Source organism: Amphiura filiformis, chromosome 6 (assembly GCF_039555335.1).
Source record: "Amphiura filiformis chromosome 6, Afil_fr2py, whole genome shotgun sequence".
NCBI classification, from domain to species: domain Eukaryota; kingdom Metazoa; phylum Echinodermata; class Ophiuroidea; order Amphilepidida; family Amphiuridae; genus Amphiura; species Amphiura filiformis.
In genome coordinates, this window is record NC_092633.1 from 72,744,826 (window position 1) to 72,763,632 (window position 18,807).

An 18,807-nucleotide genomic window follows, 5' to 3' on the forward strand; every position below is an offset into this window, starting at 1 on the left:
CGTTCATCTTTACCATTCGCTGAGCTTCCCGGTAAATGTTCATACGTGTTGCCGTTAAGTTCTCTGTGATAAGCATTCCCGATCGCTTAAGTTTGCTTTTCTCTTTGTAGACTTCTGCTCTGTCTGAGTATGATATAAATTTCATGATTATCGGACGTGGTCTTGGTTTCATGGATGTGTTTTGGTCTGCTTTCTTGGTTTTCCCAACCGGTGGGTACGATCGAAATCATAGAATTCAAAGTTAATGGCCAGTTTGTCTTTGATGATTCCCATGGCGACAGCTGTGGTATCTTCCTCTGGTTTTTTCGGGGACACCGTGTAGCAGAAGACAGTTGCGTCTACTATACTGTTCAGCCTCTTCAACTCGGTTTTCTAGTTGAGTTTTCTCCTTTCTCACCTTGTTCAGTTCTTGTCGGAGTGTAGCCACTTCTTTCTTCGTGTCTTGGATATCCATGGACACAGATTCATAGATACTCTGTTCAATTTCAGGCTTTAGCTTTTCAGTGATCTTTACAGTCAAAGCCTTGGTTACTGCATCCACAAGAGGGTTGAAAATCTCGGCGATAATAGCACAACAGATACAACAGATGAAATAAGTGGCTGAAGTAGATTAGTATCCGAGAGAACTTGTTTGACTGTATCTCTCATCTCGCCGGTGATTTCAGGCTCACACACGCCATCTGATCCAGCAGCTGTGTTTCCCTGGCTGGTATTGATTGGTAGAGGTGCAGAATTTGCCTCCTCGGTAGAATCAAGCATATTTTGCTTAGATTTCTTCCTTGATTGCTGGGATCTGGTCGTCATAGTTGATCCAGATGCTTCCTGGTGGCTTCGATGTATAGATTATTGGGTTGAAGATGGTATAATGGATATGAAAAGATGAATTTTGATGTGGTTTTCGGAGCTCAAATCAAGTCGATCACATCTCTTGATCAGTGTTTCTAGTTTCCAGCACAAGTGTTAACATTTGACTAACTTGTCTAATGTTAACACTTGTGTCACCAACATTACAGGAGCTAAAATAACATAATCTGACTTAGTGAGAAGACAATTATAATCATAACCCAGGATTTTACTGGAACATCATTTCTATATTTATTTACAAAAAAGGGTTTTTTAAAACAGACAGCTACCCATGGTTTTGGACTTTTGGTTCCTTACTTTGAATCCCACAGTTTGAATCCTGTTTCAAATTATGTTGTCTTGTATATGGAAGGAAATGTTTGCCATTTGGTTTTGATGTTTCAGAATTTAACAAATATAAATACGAAAATGTTTTCGGTTTTGTCTGGAAGTAAGGTCTGTTCGCCGATGACAACCAAACAATTTTTTTCTTGGCCTAAGCTGGTGCTCCACAAAAATAAAATGCCAGGATGAACAAGAGCAAAAACAGAACAATAACAACAACAACAACAACAACAACAACAACAACAACAACAACAACAACAACAACAACAACAACAACAACAATAATAGTAGTAATAATAGTAGTAATAATAATAGTAGTAGTAATAATAATAATAATAATAATAATAATAATAATAATAATAATAATAATAATAATAATAATAATAATAATAATAATAATAATAATAATAATAATAATAATAATAATAATAGTAATAATAATATAATCATGCTTATAAAGTGCAATACCCAATTAAGTCTCAAAGTGTTACATACAGACAGACAGACAGACAGACACACAAACACACACCCCCACACCCAGACAGACAGTTAATGAATCAATAATATAAAACCAACCTTGTTCTGACGTGGAAGTCTCGTTTAAACCAAAGTCTAATTTTTTTCATGGGTGAAGCATCCTCAAGACCTTCGATGTCCACTAATGAATCTCCTGTATGTGTCTCTGTGGAGTTGAGCATGTTGAGGGTGACCTCTGAGATGATGGGATGCAAATGGTTCACAGTGCAAAGGGAACAGGTCAAGAGTGCAAAGGTCATGGTGTGCAAAAAAGTCAAATGTACAAAGGTCATGGAATGTTAAGGTCAGAGTGCACAAAGGGTACAGAGTGCAACGTTCATGGAGTGCAAAGGTCAGAGTGCAAAAATAGGATTGATTTTCAGCAAAACGATGGATAATTGAAGTTAGTGTGCATGATGTTATTAAATGATAACAGTACAGAGAGAGCAGGGCCAAAGTATGGAAATGGTTAGGTTCATTCAAAGTGAGTGTGATTATGTCAGAAAGGAAGGGTAAGAGAAAATAAATCAAAACATAAGTATTACAAATAAACACAGTCAGTTAAAGGGATATTTTGTGATTCCAGCATCTTCTTTTTAGGGTATGATTCAATATATATCCATGGAACAATTTCATTTCCAAAATGTCAGTTAATTCAGACACTGAATTTGTGAGTTACATAAAATTGTATATATATCATTGTGCCTCAGCCCACTGTCTTGTAACTGTGGGCTGTTGATAGCCAGGACATACATACTGAAAATGTCTTTGTCAAACAACCGAATCGGTAGGTAAGATTATAAAAGTACAAAAATCTCAACTTTTTTGGAGTATGTTGGGGGATGAGGCTGTGGATCACAAAGTGCCCCTTTAAGCATAAGAAACTATAAGAAAGTAATCATTTTATTAATGTTGCTTTTGATTATAGTATTCAGCAAGGTCCCTCAGTGGTGTCCGCTGCTCTTCCTGATTATCGTGTAAAAAGAACTAGGTCACACGATGCTATGCAACTTGATCTGCAAATCAGGTGCCGATGTAATGATGACGTGATTATATTAGTCAATCAGAACACCACTTCTGTGGTTTATGGTATAAATAGCATCAAATCAGCAGACCGCTGCAAAACCTTGCTGAAAACTATAAAGCTGGTTAAAATTATCAATAAATTGTATGAATCAACCATTGAACTAATGAATAGTAACTATGAATTTAAACAAAAAGTATATGTAAAGAAAATGTCTTGCTTACTTCAAAAGGCAGTCCTCTTTAACAAACTTTAAGGCAACAATTCTGGAAAACATTTTGTATCCAAAACTGGTCATAGTTGTTTTTACTTTGAAAAAGGTTGTCATGATATAGTTTTTTAAATATGATTATCACCCTGGCCACCCCCCCCTCCTGACCTAGTTATAACACAAAAAACATGCAATATCCCTCTACAGAAGCTTCTCAATTTTTTTAAACTTTCAAACAGTAAAATTGCAGGCTTAAATTTTTGTCTCACTTGCATATATACCAGTTGATGGTTAAATTGTTACTCCAAATGTCATCATTATTACTGATCATTTAGTAACTTCCATCTGTTTTACCTGTTTTGGGTTTCTTTAAAGGTGGCTCATCTGCTGATACTGATGTTGAGCTATCCACAGGTGACTTGGCTATAATGGATGTATGCTGTGCTTGTTTCCTCTTTTCTGAATCAGCACCTACTTTCTTTTTCAAGGCAGACCGAATTTGATTACTGTAAAAGATGATGTGCAACAAATGTTACATGTACATACTGTACGAGCATGTATATGACTAAGCAATATTGGAATATTAAATTTTCCAGTTAACAAATTTCATATTATACATTGTGAATTTATACATTGTCATCAACTGCAATTATTTTGTTAAAACTAATTAAATTCAGCTTGCAAAATTAGATCCTTTTCCTGCTCAAGTTTCCTATTCATGTTGAAATACAGGGTGAGTCAAAAAAAGTGCAATAGAGAAAAGAATCCATTTTTATTAAAAAACCGAGTTGAATCTTTTAGGTTTAAAAACACTTTATAAATAACATATCCATTAGTGATCTTGTGTGAAAATATCAAGGAATTAGCATTTACCGTTTTGTTTTTATGACACATTTTATAGCGATACCCAATTTTAACGTTTGTCCAAGAGACACCTAAAATTTGAATGTCAGCCCACTCCGTGTAAGGTAGATTTGGAACAACTGCCAGTTTCTTAACCTCATTGGCATTGAAAAAAAATGGAGCCCCTAAAGTGTTATTGCCCTTGGTCTTGTTTAAGGAGAAGAAACATTATTTGTTGTTCTTTTCATTTTCCCTTTATTTTAAAGATGTTTATTCTCTATCAAAACCATATAAATTTTTAGGCGGGTTTTTCAAATGTCGGGAAATGAAATGCTTGGCGCAAATTGGAGTGGAGTGAATTACAAAACATCCAGTAAGTTGGACATATTGGGATTAAAAAACTGGAGTTGGAGTCGAGTGAGGTATGAAGGACATAAAGTAATGTTAGAAAGTTTGTTTGAACAGAAAAAAAGAAATAAAAATAACGCAAAAATCAACCTTATTTAAGTTAAAGTCAGTTTCAGAGCTGGTGCATTTATCGTGCATTGTGTGCTCCCATTCAAAATACACGGTACCTCGTGGACAACTAATGACATTGGGTATCGCAGCAAAAGGACTAAAAATTAAACGGTAGAAGCGAGTCACTTCATTTTTTCACAGAAGGTGACTATTGAGTGTGGCATTTATAGACACTTTCAATACTGGGAAAGTTCAACTTGGTTCTTACATAAATATCGATTCGTTGCTCTATTGCACTTTTTTTGACTCACCCTGTACATGCCACAGATGCTTAATCTCTAAGTTGGCAAACATGAAATTTCCAACAGGTTTTGGTTCTCGTAATTTTTCATTTCAGGCAAACTAAAAACATTAAAAGTCTGAATTCTACTGCCAACATCTGTAGATTAATTCAGACTTCTACTCTCCCGTGGTGCATTAAGAGTTGGGTTTATGAACCGTGAGAGAATTCCGTCCTTAGGAGGGACATTAAGCCATTGGTCCCATATTCAAAAGAGCCATACCTGTATGAAGCTTGCAGTCAGTTTCGAGAAGAATAGGGTGTAACGCCTGACTGTTCCCACAACATCCTGGTGCTCAAATCATATATTATAGCTTTATAGCTTAAAGTGTGTATTACTTACACTGTCCTTGTTTTGATGACATCACTTATTTTATGGAGGTCTTCACCAAATCTTTTCACTGCTGCTCTTAACAATTCCAGTTCTTCATCTGTCCATTTACCACTATGTAGCAAATATTAAGCAATGGTGAAAGAGCGATTAAAAACAAAAACAATGCTTGAAAATGGGGAAATCACAAAAGCAAAACCAGCAGACTGTATGTTTTGATGTCACATCTTTAAAATTGCTTCATCTGCCGAGGTTTGATAGGCATTAATCAAATGGTCCAAAGGTTACAAATTTTGTAATACATTGATGTTACCAACCCCATGACTGAACCATGGCAATGGTGCCACAAAAACCAGTGGTATCGCATTCACATTCAAGGATTGCAGTCCAGTTATTGTTTGTCCAGATTTGGTAGGACTACTGTGCTTATCTTTTGGTCCTGAATAATACTCCCCACGCCCATGACAGGCCCAGGGTAAAATGCCAAGGCACCAGAGGCATTGAATGCAGTACCTTCAGCTTTCATTTGCCCACGTCTGGTGGACAGCTAAATTGTACAATGTACAACATACAAATATTTGCCTATACATTGTCATAATTGCTGAATTTGATAGTGACATTACCAGTGCTTGCGCATAAAGTGTGCCGATTAACTTGTACGCTCTGCAGGATTATGTTAGCATGTGATTTGATACTGCAACCACCAAAATATACACCAAGGTCACTACCAAACTCAAACTACATGCAAATATAGACACCCGTCAGCATACTATAGGCAATGATTGCCAGAGTTTGCCGAATTCCCAAGTGATGGACAGTAACTGCAGCTTACTTCATGTTAAATACACACATCAAGGTTCAGATGTTGAGTGGATACATGTACATGTCATGCAAAGGACACAGACAGTTCATGCACAGAGCTATGTGGATTAAACCCACTCCAGCTTTAACTTCCTTTTCTCTTTGATCAAATTTACATACGATGGAATAAGCCCAATCGCCATTCTAACTTCCGGTTTTTGAGAGCAGTTTTGGGACACTTTGACCTCTGACATGTCGGGAAAATTTACGTAATTATTATAAATTTTCTTATTATTGTCACAATTTTGATCATTAAAAATACCAAATAATTAATTTATAAAACACTAATATTTTTTCCAGCCATGGCTTAATTCTGAATTGTCACCTAATTTGGGTGTACTTTGTCTTGGATCCAATCTCTATCATGGAAAGTTTGCTATATCTTTCTAAATATAATGATTGTTTGTTCTAGATTTGGTGTTTTAGCGTTTCATATTTGAAAGAATTAATGTTTAATTGCAACATTTCGAAACTACAAACCCAAACTGGGTGCTATGATGTACAAGATTGGGCTACGAGTATGCATTTTACCAAGTTAGCAATAGGTATTTCCTTCATGTTGCCAATGCATGACTTTCTTTATTATACTCAAAAACGGATTTTATTATACATGTACTAGAGAGTTGTTTACGTGCATATAGGCTCCTTCACAGTCGGTGTCTGTTGTGTATGTTTACAACTGAGCCACATACAGGCTGGGTTGCCGGGACTACCAGACAAAGAATCTGTTTTTTGACTATAATTTGGTCTCTATCAGTTTTACTGATAAGATGGCTAATTGAAAATAAACACTTATTTTGTAAACAGATAATGCTCTGTGGTTATTTATGGATGGAAACTTGGGAAATTGCTATTAATGAAATAATTAATATATTAAACATACATTTTGCTTTGTTAACGACGGAAATCCGTTCAGAAATAAGGTTTTTTGGAACCATTCGACAATAAAATTTTGAACAATTTTGCTCTATGAAAAAGGATACAATTGCACCCCTGCTGATCCGACTACTGATAAGCTGTCAACAAGCATTGACAAGTATGAAAAGTGTGACCACTAATTGAACAATAATAATGAGCATTATCTGACCATTCCCTGATCTGACCAGAGCTGGGTATAAATAGTGCAGGTGCCTACTACCAACACTAATTGATGTTGGGAGTGACACTAGTCGTCTAGGGGGGGGGGGTACCAGTAATTGGGGTAGATAATAGTGGCTTTGGTTTTATACATTTTTGGTACATGTAGAGCAACCGGGAATCCCTGGGATTGAGTAATCAGTCTTTTGATTAGGCCAATGAAAGTCGATTTTGAGTTTCCCGTCACCGCCCTCACTTCATTTTCTGACCCTCACTTGAATTCATTATTGTGACTATTTTTAATATACTTATACCTAATAATCTCATTAGGGCTAAACATCCATCTTCAAGTGAGTGAGTGGCAAATAACAACACATTTTACATACGTGTTGGTCATATAATGAAAGGCAGAAAAATAATGAATAATGAAAAAGTTACCTCACTTGTTTTCAGAAATTATGACGGGAAACTCAAAATTGACTGTTAGTGGCCTTATAATGTGATTGTAACTACCAGTAAACTATACATTGTGAATACAAATATCTAAAATTAATTACTTTGCTTTTAATGGATTTTATACTAAATATTGGTAAATAGTAAAACACTGAGAAAAGGTAATAAAGGACAGCAATTATGAATAAAAGATTTGAGAGGAATTCGAAGGAGTTGTTATGGACATGGTGGGTTAGTAACCGGAAAATGTTGAAGGTCATGCAGGTCAAGGTCACCCGAGGTGAATTGAGTATTGTCAGATTGTGGATAACAATTCTGCCCAAAATTGTTAAAGGTCATTTGAGGTCGACTAAGTATATATTGTGTTGGATTGTCAGAATGTTCAAAGTGGTGTCAAGCGCATTTGATGTCAACAGAGCATCGATAGTCTGATTTTCATAAAACGTGGTGCATGTAATCACAATTAGGCCCTAAGGGTCAAAACCATCAAGGTCATATCAAGGTTAACAGTTACTGATAATAGACAGTTGGATGATTGTCATGAAATTTGGTTGATATGAAATCCCTTAGCAGCAAACATTCTTAAGGTTATCTGAATATAGATTGTTGGATTGTTGTAAAACTCAGATGTGATTTCAATTGAGCCGTTTGTTACAAGTATGAATGAAATGTAGACCAATTTAGCACACATTTTCCAATTCAGCTTTCGACATGAAAATTTGAGTATTTCCTAGTATGTCATTGGTGGTATTTATTTACCAATAAATGCCAATATTTCGGTATTTATTTACCAATAAATGCCAATATTTCGCACCCAGTTAGTTGTGCCAAACATGCAAATTTACTAGCTTTCCAAGTACTTGCATGCAAAATTATGAAACATGATCTTCATCCATGGCGTTGTCTTTTTAAAGACGTTTCTTGTTTATATTTGTTTTAAATATTGTAAAACATTTTAGATTATATTTTGTACGTACAAAAACCCAATATTTCTGAATTTTCTGAAAGGTCAAAGGACAAGGTGTCCTAAAATTGCAAAAACTGTCCTACAATGCATTGCAAACTTCCAATGCCGATTGGGCTTATTATAGCCCAGAGCCCAGTTGTTGTGACCTACATGTACCTACCTGGATGGTGATGGTTCAGACACAGGATGAAGCTGCATAGTCAGTTCCCCTAATCTACTGAATGCTGCTCCTGCCTCAGAGAAAATCTCTCCAACCTTCAACATAAGAGCAGCATAAAAATAAACGTTATTAAAATTATGGAGGGCTTGGAACCATTGAAAACTGGTCCAATCAAGGTCTACCATTTATAGCATGAGCTCGGACATGGTCATTTTACCAGAGATGTCCTATGTGTTAGTAGACCTGCCAGCATGCTGACATTTACTGGCCTCTCGTCATGCAGCGCATATTTAGATATGGACCATGCGCCAGCCAGTTCTCCAAAGGGTGCCTGCTCAAATACATAACTTAAGCTGGGGGAAGGGCGGGGGGATCATACTTAAAGCAGGAGTGACCCCATTCTGGTAATCAAGTGAACTGGCCTTTGATTTTCCGCAATGATCTTTGGAATAGGGAGCATGTACCAGCCAGTGCTCCAAAGGGTGCCTGCTCAAAGACATTTAGCTGGGGGAAGAGGAAGGGGCAGGGGGTTGTACTTGAGCAGGAGTGACCCATTCTGATGATCAAGTGAACTGGCCCGCGAGTTTCCGCAATGATCTTTGGAATAGGGAGCATGCGCCAGCCAGTGCTCCAAAGGGTGCCCACTCAAAAACATTTTGCTGTGAGGGTGCATGTATCAGCTAGTGCTTATGCTTTAAACATTTTAAAGGGTGCCTGCTCAAACACATTATCCCCCCCTTGTATCAGTGCAAAGGTGTAGACCTACTTAGGTGGGTAGTATCAAACCATGAGAATTATTTAAAAAAAAGACACTTGAACACAAATTTGATCTTTTTGAATAAGTTTTTCTTTATTTTTGCATTTTGTGTCGCTGTGGTTCCATCTTTCTGTCACAGCTGGAATCTGTATCAGAAAACATAAAACAAAATGTTAGTCATACATGTTCATTTGAATAGGGGGGCTATCATTTTCTTCGGAAGGGGGCTCCCAAATTTACAAAAAGTCGGCATCAATAAAATTGACCCCCCCCCCTATTTCGGCAACTTTTATCACCCCCATCACAGATACACCTTACCGGTACCCCCTAAAGAGGCTAAAATTATACCAGTCGGCCAGTGAGTGTAACTGTTTCGTATGTCGCAAAATAAAAATATGATAATTGACAACTTACTCGAGAACTCTAGCTTCGAATTTGCACACGATAGTTACGCATTCGATGCTAGACTGTTACTATCGTTTTTCGGTCGGACAGCAGTGCAATTTTTTGCACGTAGGTTTTTTATTCTGTTAATGTTGAAATTTCGATGAAAGTTATATTTCGATAAGTCAACTGTAACTTTTGAGCAAGATTTGCCTATTTTGGACAGTCTGGATCTGGATCTGGATTTGGATTGATAATCAGCACCGCCTCCTCTGGAGGATCACGCTAATGGGGGTTTGGGTCAGCTGTTTAGATACGCTGGATTAAATGTTCTTTAAGCCTTTCTTTAAAGGATGGTGTAGAAGGTGCCTCGATGACCGAGGGGGGCAGGGCATTCCAGTCGACAATTGTTTTGGGAAAATAAAAAAAATTTTTGGTCTAATCTAAAATTTCGCTGAAGTGTAATTTTAGCAACATTTTTGATGCAATTGCCTGTTGTGATTGGCTGTGTTTACTTCTGAACTTCCATTGCTTTACAATACACGGTGTCATACTTCAGTTCAGCGAATCTGACTAGATTTTGAATGCAATAATGGTCTCTAGCCTAGAATGTGAAGCTATCGGTGAGCGAATTCTTGGCTAGACTTCTCGAGCAACTGTGACTATGTCAGAGTGTCATGTTTAGTTAGACTCGCTGAGTCTCATGGACGCCGTTCGTCCACTGAGACTCGTTTTTCCCATTTTGTGTGTGAATGTGATTTACACGCTTAAGACTTTGCGCCGCTGTGGCATTTAAAAAAATTTCTTTGAAATTTGGACGATGCATGTAAAACTGTACTCATATAAGAATCAGAAACTTAACTAGGATTCTTACCAAATTCTTGAAAGCATAATATCATTTGGAATTTGGCGAATAAAGATGATTTAAGAAGCCGCCTCTCTCCCCGTGTCCAACAAAAATGATCACGAATGAAAAATGACCAATTACACTGCGCGTGCGCACAAAGGTTTGACCAAAGGGCTGACAGTAAATTTCGCTGATCCCTCCTGTTCTTTTCAATGTCAATTTAACACACGATTCCCGCTGTTGTTTTGGTTCCAATAAAAGAGCCTAAATCCCAAGGCCCCGATCTCAAAACAATAAACATGGCGGAACAAGCACAACCCGATGACCGTGCGTAAGCAGTTGAAGGACTGGTTGATTAAGTTACGTGAAAATACGTCATTGATCAGCATCAATCTCTGCACAGCCAATTTGCGTCGGTCCAGTGTCCGATTTACACATTTTTTCCTACCTGCACTGGTGCATGTAGCCCAAAATTTCTACATGCACAGCAAAAAGTGTGCATGCACCAAAATTAAAGCAAACATAAAATCACATTGAATCACGATCATTGTCAGTTAAGCTTGTAATAATATTATCGGCTCCACTGTCAGTGTCATTTTTATGCCGATCACTCGCCGATTTCTTAGCCAAAACACTGGATGCTGTGGCTTCATCTGTTCTAGAACTAGTCGCCGACGAGGTGCACAATTTCCAGAATGATGCAAGTGTTTTTTGAGCTATTTCCTTTTTTGCTGGACATTATTATGATTATTTTCTGTACGTAAACAAATATTTCTTCTTCTTCTTCCATTGAGTACATCCCTCCGTAGTGGAGTATAGTCGTACTTGGGTGCAAAAGGTGCTTGGTCACGGGAACAAATTTCAACGAAATGTGCAGATAACTAAAAACATGGTGCAAGTAAAAAGATGACCCTGTGGCAGACTATCGGAGGGTGAGTGGTCCCAGACGGTTCGGAGAATATCCAGTGACTGAGCTGACACCACAGTGATTGGTAGAGAATTCCAGATACAGATGGCACTTGGGAAGAAACTGTGTTGATAAGACAGGATTCTGCAGTGTTGTTGTTTGAACTGTTGGTTGTGGCCTCTAGTCTGGTCTGATGAAGATGGGAACAAGTATGGTGGAGCAGCAGGAACAGGCCTTATATTAAGTATGCCTGGACCAGGAGCTAAAATGAGCTCCTGGTCCCAAAGATGGCTGGACATTATTATGATTATTTTCTGTACGTAAACAAATATTTCTTCTTCTTCTTCCATTGAGTACATCCCTCCGTAGTGGAGTATAGTCGCACTTGGGTGCAAAAGGTGCTTGGTCACGGGAACAAATTTCAACGAAATGTGCAGATAACTAAAAACATGGTGCAAGTAAAAAGATGACCCTGTGGCAGACTATCGGAGGGTGAGTGGTCCCAGACGGTTCGGAGAATATCCAGTGACTGAGCTGACACCACAGTGATTGGTAGAGAATTCCAGATACAGATGGCACTTGGGAAGAAACTGTGTTGATAAGACAGGATTCTGCAGTGTTGTTGTTTGAACTGTTGGTTGTGGCCTCTAGTCTGGTCTGATGAAGATGGGAACAAGTATGGTGGAGCAGCAGGATTCAGGAATGGCGGCAAGACCATGTACTATCCTGTACAGCATGATGATTTTGCTGTGGGCCCTACGTTCATAGAGTGTCTGCCATTGTAGACTTTGTAGCATCTGGGTTACGCTGCTCTGTTGGTTGTAGTCGGCCGTCACAAACCTAGCAGCACGCCGTTGGACCATGTCAATCTGGGCAATCAGGTCCTGCGTATGTGGATCCCACACCGTAGATGAATATTCCAGTGTGGGACGAACATATGTCTTGTAGGCCAGTTCCTTGATCTTTGGGGAACATTTCCTCAGATTGCGGCGGAGAAAGCCAAGGGTGCTGTTGCTTTTGTTGCAGATGTTCTGAACATGCGGCTTCCAGCTGAGGTTACGGTGGATAGTGACACCCAGATACTTTGCCTCATCAACAGTTCGGAGTGCAGTCCCATGGATTGAGTACTGGGTTGCACCCAAGATGTTACTTCGCTTGTTGGAGATTCTGAGAACTTCGCATTTGTCAGCGTTGAATTGCATTAACCACTTCTTCTCCCACTCCTGAAGGTTGGTGAGGTCTTGGTGAAGAGCAGTGATGTCATCTTGAGATTGGATTGGTCTATACAGGAGGGCATCATCAGCAAAGAGTCGTATACTTGACGAAACACACTCGGGAAGGTCGTTAATGAAGACCAAGAACAACAGGGGTCCCAGAACAGTGCCTTGGGGCACCCCTGAAGTTACGCTGGCGACGCTGCTCTTTTCCCCCTCAAGAATCACACTCTGGGTACGCCCTGATAAGAAGTCTCGTATCCAAGAGAGTAGCTGGCCTCGGACCCCGTAGTGATGGAGCTTCAAAAGAAGACGTTCATGAGGTACACGATCGAAGGCCTTCGAGAAATCAAGGAGAACTGCATCGATCTGCTGCTTGTCTCGAAGTCCTCTGGCCAGGTCGTCAATTGTTATCAGGAGCTGTGAATCGCAGGAACGCTTCTTCCTGAATCCAAATTGGCATTCAGTTAGCAGGTTGTGTGCATCGAGGTGTTGCATGATCTGGCTGTGGATGATATGCTCAGCTGTTTTGCAGACAATTGATGTGAGCGATATTGGGCGATAGTTTTCAGGTTTGTGTTTGTCACCCTTCTTAAAGATAGGAGTCACGCCAGCACATTTCCATGCAAGAGGGATCTTTCCTTGATGGACGGTGGCGTTGAAGAGTAGGCACAGAATTGGTGCAAGCTCATCCGCTGCTTCTTTAAGAAGATAGGCAGGCAGGTTATCAGGACCACTGGCTGTGTGGGGTTTGATGTTGGCAAGGAGTTTCCTAACACCTTCAGTGTCGATGGAGAAAGATGGTACTGGTGGGTGTGGGCTGATGCCAAGATCTGGTAAATCAGATGCATCCTCATTGGTGAAGACAGAAGCAAACTGATCGTTCAGCATGTTTGACTTAGTTGTGCTGTCACTTTGCAGGACACCGTCTTTCATCAGTGGCGCAACACCGAATTCTCGCATCGTTTGCTCTTGATGTAGGACCAGAACCTTTTAGGGTTGCTATCTCCTTCTCCACACAGCATGTCACTGATGTAGTTGTGGTAGGCTGATTTGCAGTCTCTTTGCAGGAGTTTCTTGAGGTCCTTATATCGGGTCCAGTCTTTTGGATCCTTTGATCTGGTGGCTCTTGTATAAGCTTTCTTCTTCCTCCTGGATAAGGCCTTGATGTGGCGATTGATCCATGGTTGATTGAATCTTGTAGAAGACAGTTTGGAAGGGACCATCGAATCCAAGATGTTGAGGAGGAAGGTTGTTATCTGCTCCCAGAGGTCATTGACATCTGTGTCAGTTGAATTGGAAGCGACAAAGTGACTGCCAAAGGTGTTGATTTCTGACTTGATGTTGCTCATATCAGCTTTCTTCCATAAGAGGATTTTGCGGCGGACTGGCTTTTGTCTTTTGGCACGGATGTCAGACAATGTAAGAACCATCTCGTGGTCGCTTACACCAGGCATAGGCAAACACTTGCTGACGAGGGCTGGTCTGTTAGTAAGAAACAGGTCCAAGGTGTTTTCCTCTCTGGTCGGGAAGTCGACAATTTGTGTTAGACCCAAATCGCTGAATGTAGAAAGAAAGCAATTGTTCATTGCAAGACTGTATTGGTGGCCAACAATAGCTGATGTGTCCCAATCTATGTCCGGAAGATTGAAATCCCCGCTGAGCCAGACTACAGCTGATGGGTTGCTAGAGACGACATGTCGAATAGACTGGCACAGGGACTGGGCGTAGGCAAGATCACGATTTGGTGGTCGATACGCTGACATAACAATGAGAGGTTGTTGACCATACAGCTGGATCTTAGTTGCAACTAGCTCACAATTACCATTAATTTTGATTTCACCATCAATGATGTCATTTTTGGTAGCAAGTAATACACCTCCATGGCCATCGGCACGGTCGTTCCTGATGGGGGGATTGTATCCAGGAGGCATCATTTCAGAACTTAACTTGGATGATTTCAGCCAGGTTTCATTTGCAATTAACACATCAGGCTGGCAACTTTCAACTGCTTCCCAAAATGTTTCCTTTTTGGCATGCAGACTTTGCAAGTTGGCTGAGAGGACCTTCAAGGGTCTAGGATCATTTTTCCTCCTTTTCTTGGACTTAATGGGGGAAGATTGTTGAAGAGGAGAGCCAGGATTGGGCTCAGAGTCAATGGATGAGCGACTGTGCGATGTAGGGCCACTGGTTGACGGACTTCCAAGGTTACTGGCATTAACTGAACTACATGTAAATGCATCCGATGAACTGTCAATGATTGATAACGCTTGAAATTTATTGTCAGATTCACTCAGGTAAGTATCAAGGATTGATGAGGAGTAGTTTGGGGTGTCACAAGACATACAAATCCAGCTAATATCAGATCTATTAATACTTTCATACACTTCAGATGACATTCCCATACAATCAGTATGATACCATGTATCGCACGTGTCACAGGCTACAGCTGTTCTCGTTTTTGACCAGCGAACAGCTTTCTTACAGACCCCACAGGGGTACTTAGGGGTATATGGCCCCGGGTTTACTTCAATGTCATTTGCTTGAGTAGCCAAGAGGATGGCAAGGTACATCAACGCTAAGTTCTTATTTGGTTGAATATCATTTGCAACTGGACATATTGAGAATGACCAGGGGACTTGCAATACATGTAGCTTACGACTATTAATATTGTGATACATATTGAGTCACCACACAGAAGTTCACACGTGACAACAAAAAGCTTATTGGTGGATGACATCTATAGGCAAGAGTCATTAGAGTATGCAGACACAGCAAAGTCAATTGTAGAGGCTGTAGTATGAGCTAGTATGGCAGTGATCATACTTCATAAGTTTACATAACAAAATGATGGTAGCCAAAAAATAACCACAAAGAGCACAAAAGGTGGCACTGCAAATGTCTAATACAAGTCAAAAATAACTGGTAACTGACCTTAGTTCCGGTAGCAAGGGGTAGTATGGGCATCAAACCTGTCATACCATGCATACATGCATGTTAAAACTCCGGACAGCATCGAATTTAAAATGATGATGATCGATGGTGAATGTAAACATTGATCCAGAAAAATCCAAGATGGTGGATAAACCCCGCGAAAGTAGTCACAGGAAATGCTCAAAATAATTGAGCTAGATATCAAATACGTGGAGAAACAAGTCCAAAATACGAATCACGATAGTTTGAACGAGCATTGATGTGAAAAAGTTGGCAAAAAACAGCGATCAGAAGATCAAAATAGGACAAAAAAGACGATCTCGATGAAGAGGATTTCGAAAATAGGTGTTCCCGTGATCGCGACCTTTGACACTCTCCACGGTTTCCCACGGTTTAAATTCCGGTTCTTTTTTTTTCAATTAAATGAAAATGACAGCTTCGACATGTGCGAGGGTATCGGGAATTGGTGGATGACGTCACATTACGCTAGCCCCTCTAAGGGAAGTCATAGTCTCGGACCAGACTGTATGTGGCTATCACGAATGTTCGTTAGGATCGACGAGTATCAGACCGACGCAAACTGGCTGTGTAGAAGACTAGGGAAGTCAATGAAAAAAAGTGACACTTCTCACGTGATAGGGGTATCGGGAATTGTCAATTGCGTCAGCCCTGAAGTCAGGATGTTGCGCTAAAAATAGATTGGGTTTTTCCAAATCGGACTGACTGCTTGTTTACTTTTGTAGGCCTATATTGGCCTTGTCATATCGCTAGCGCTAAAATCGTACATGCACGCGTGCAGGCAGGTAGTGAAAAGCTGCATGCACAAAGGGAATGTTACATGCACTGGTGCAGGTATGCAGGTGGTAAATCGAACACTGCGTCGGTCCTAACGCTCGTCGTTCCTATAGACACATACAGTGTGTGCCGAGCCCGGTGCCGAGACTAACCTACCACCTGCCTACGACAAAAACAAATGAGACGAAGAACTGAGCAACCATTTTTGTCCTGAAAAATGCTTCATCGTGACGATCGGAAACGCCAAAAAAAATTTTTTTACTACGCTGGATATTGTTCTGGAATCAAAGTACATGTAAGGATCAAATTTGAAGGTAAATAGGCCAACTATTGCAAGAAAATCTACTCACTAGGCGGCTAGGGACTGCGCATTGAGTACACGGCTATAGGGAAAACCAAAAATCTAGACTTAGTAGGACTCTACTTCATTTTTAATAATTAATTTTAGTCATGTCAGTGTTACTTTAATATTTTACTAACCTTTTGTGCAGAACTCATCTTATCCTGCTTTGTTTTCTCTTCAATTCCAAATCGCCCAAGTGGTATAATACAAAAGAAAGATATGAATTATGTCTGTGTAGTAAAAGTAAAAGTGTAGAACCCAATCAGCTAAACATGAAAACCATGAAAACAAAAACAGCGCTTCGCCGGCTTGTAAGGAAATGGGTGTCAAAGGTCAAATTGAAAATCCAAATCCACCGAACGGGATAAAAAATAACATCAAAAGCACCGCGTAACTGAAATTAGCGCCAGTTATTTTATTCCCTATCATATCAAAATCTTGTATAAAACATTCTCGATGTTTGTTTTCAGTAAATTACATACACAAAACATAATAAAACTTGCAAAATTTGATCCGATGGATTTATGCATCAACTGCACGTTACTATGCACTGATTGATTACAGTGTTGCCATCCAGTTTGAAACTCTTGACACTTTACCTAATTTACTGAAATTAGCTGATGCAGTGATACACAGATATTGGAAACAAGCTTCATCTTTTGCAGGAGAATGTGACACATTTTGTCACGGACGGACACTTTTGGGTGTCACGGACGTCGGACAGACACAAATGCTAACCAGAGGAGCAACTTTTAAAATTGCCATTTATTTACCCCTTGAAGCAGCTGCACATTGCCATGGACAAATTATCTTGCAATTCTGAGTTATGACAAGAAATATCCATTTTTGTCACGGACGGACAGAATTTTTGACACGGATGGACATTTCATTACAAATTTTATTACAATGTCCTATATTTGACAGCTTATAAATAAAACATCAAAAGAACTCTAAACTTGGTTTTACTATATTTGTGTTGACCATGTGTGTTTAAATTTGTCCTCAAGAGTTGATCAACAAGGGACCCTTAATTCTTCAGATAGACCCCCCTAAACTTGCTCCATATGGCTGAAGTCTGTGTAAAGAACTTCACTCCACTATGTACCATCAGCCCTGAATAATCAACAGCAGGCCCGTACGCAAGATTTGGGGGGTGCTGATTTTGAAAAAGTGGACTTTTTTCCAAGGGGGGGGGGCAATTTTGTGAAAAGTGGACTTTCTTCCCCAAATTTGGACTTTTTTGACCCAAAAAGCGTAAAAACCTTGATTTTTTGGCTCGCTACGCTCACAAATTCTTAAATTTTGGGATACTTTTGTAAATTTGGGGAGATGCGGTCGCACCCCGCAACCCCCCCCCCCCTGCATACGGGCCTGATCAACAGTAAAAGTGAAATATATTCTAGGCATCTTTTGGTTATATGTTCAACCTGTTAATTTTAGTTACTTTGCAAAAATTGAGCATCAAGTGATATAGTCATCTTTAAAATAGACCCCCCTGAAATGGCCCCAAAATGACAGGTGTACCAATATTGAAGGTAATTCACAGTCCTCATAGAGTAACGTATCATTTTCAGTAATGAATCAAGCAACAATGAAAGTGAACTAAAGGCATATGTTGCTTTATATAATGTTTAATTAGTTATTGTTAGTAGCTTTGCAAAGATTGAGCATCAAGAGATTGTACATCTTTAAAATAGCCCCCCCCCCCCGCCCCCCAAAATGGCTGGGGACCAATATTCCTGACACAAAGTACCACTTTCAGTAGTGAAATTAAAATGTCCATCTGTGACACTTATTTTGTCCGTCCGTGACAAATTTTAAATTGAAGATTTATCTTAATTAATGGTGCTTTTGTTAAATATCATTCCTGCATGGGAAAGGACATGAATGAGATTGATGATACTTTAGCATCAAATTATTTTTCTACCCTTTGCTTGCAAATAGTTAAAAAACTTTCAAAAGTGTTTTTCGAAGTGTTTCATACGGACGACGGACATGCTGTTACTAAGTGATAGTGCCTGTATTATTTCCCACTAACTTTTTTTATAAAATGTTTATCTTATTTTATAAATACATGTTTAATCTAGCTATATCACAGCACCAAACTTGAAAATGTAACTACTTGAAAATGTTGCTGTTTGAATTTGAATTGGCTAATTCAAACCTGGAAAATCTCTAAATTTAGTGTCACTAGAC

The 18,807-nt window shown here is 39.4% G+C and overlaps 1 protein-coding gene across 2 annotated transcripts in view; it reads right to left on the bottom strand.

Annotated features, from left to right (window-relative positions):
- The window catches only part of LOC140155992 (BPTF-associated chromatin complex component 1-like), a 30,044-nt gene extending 12,900 nt beyond the window's left edge, over positions 1-17,144 (bottom strand). Inside the window, exons 1-5 of one of the 2 annotated variants that reach the window (XM_072179048.1) lie at positions 16,749-17,144; positions 8,431-8,525; positions 4,925-5,026; positions 3,294-3,445; positions 1,765-1,870 (exon numbers count right to left, since the gene is read on the bottom strand). In XM_072179048.1, the coding sequence (XP_072035149.1) occupies positions 1,765-1,870; positions 3,294-3,445; positions 4,925-5,026; positions 8,431-8,525; positions 16,749-16,766 (473 nt within the window). In that variant the 5' untranslated portion in view covers positions 16,767-17,144. Of the gene's footprint in view, positions 1-1,764; positions 1,901-3,293; positions 3,446-4,924; positions 5,027-8,430; positions 8,526-16,748 lie in introns of both variants that reach the window. The other variant, XM_072179047.1, reaches the window with a different exon arrangement.
- Positions 17,145-18,807: the final 1,663 nt, after the last annotated feature.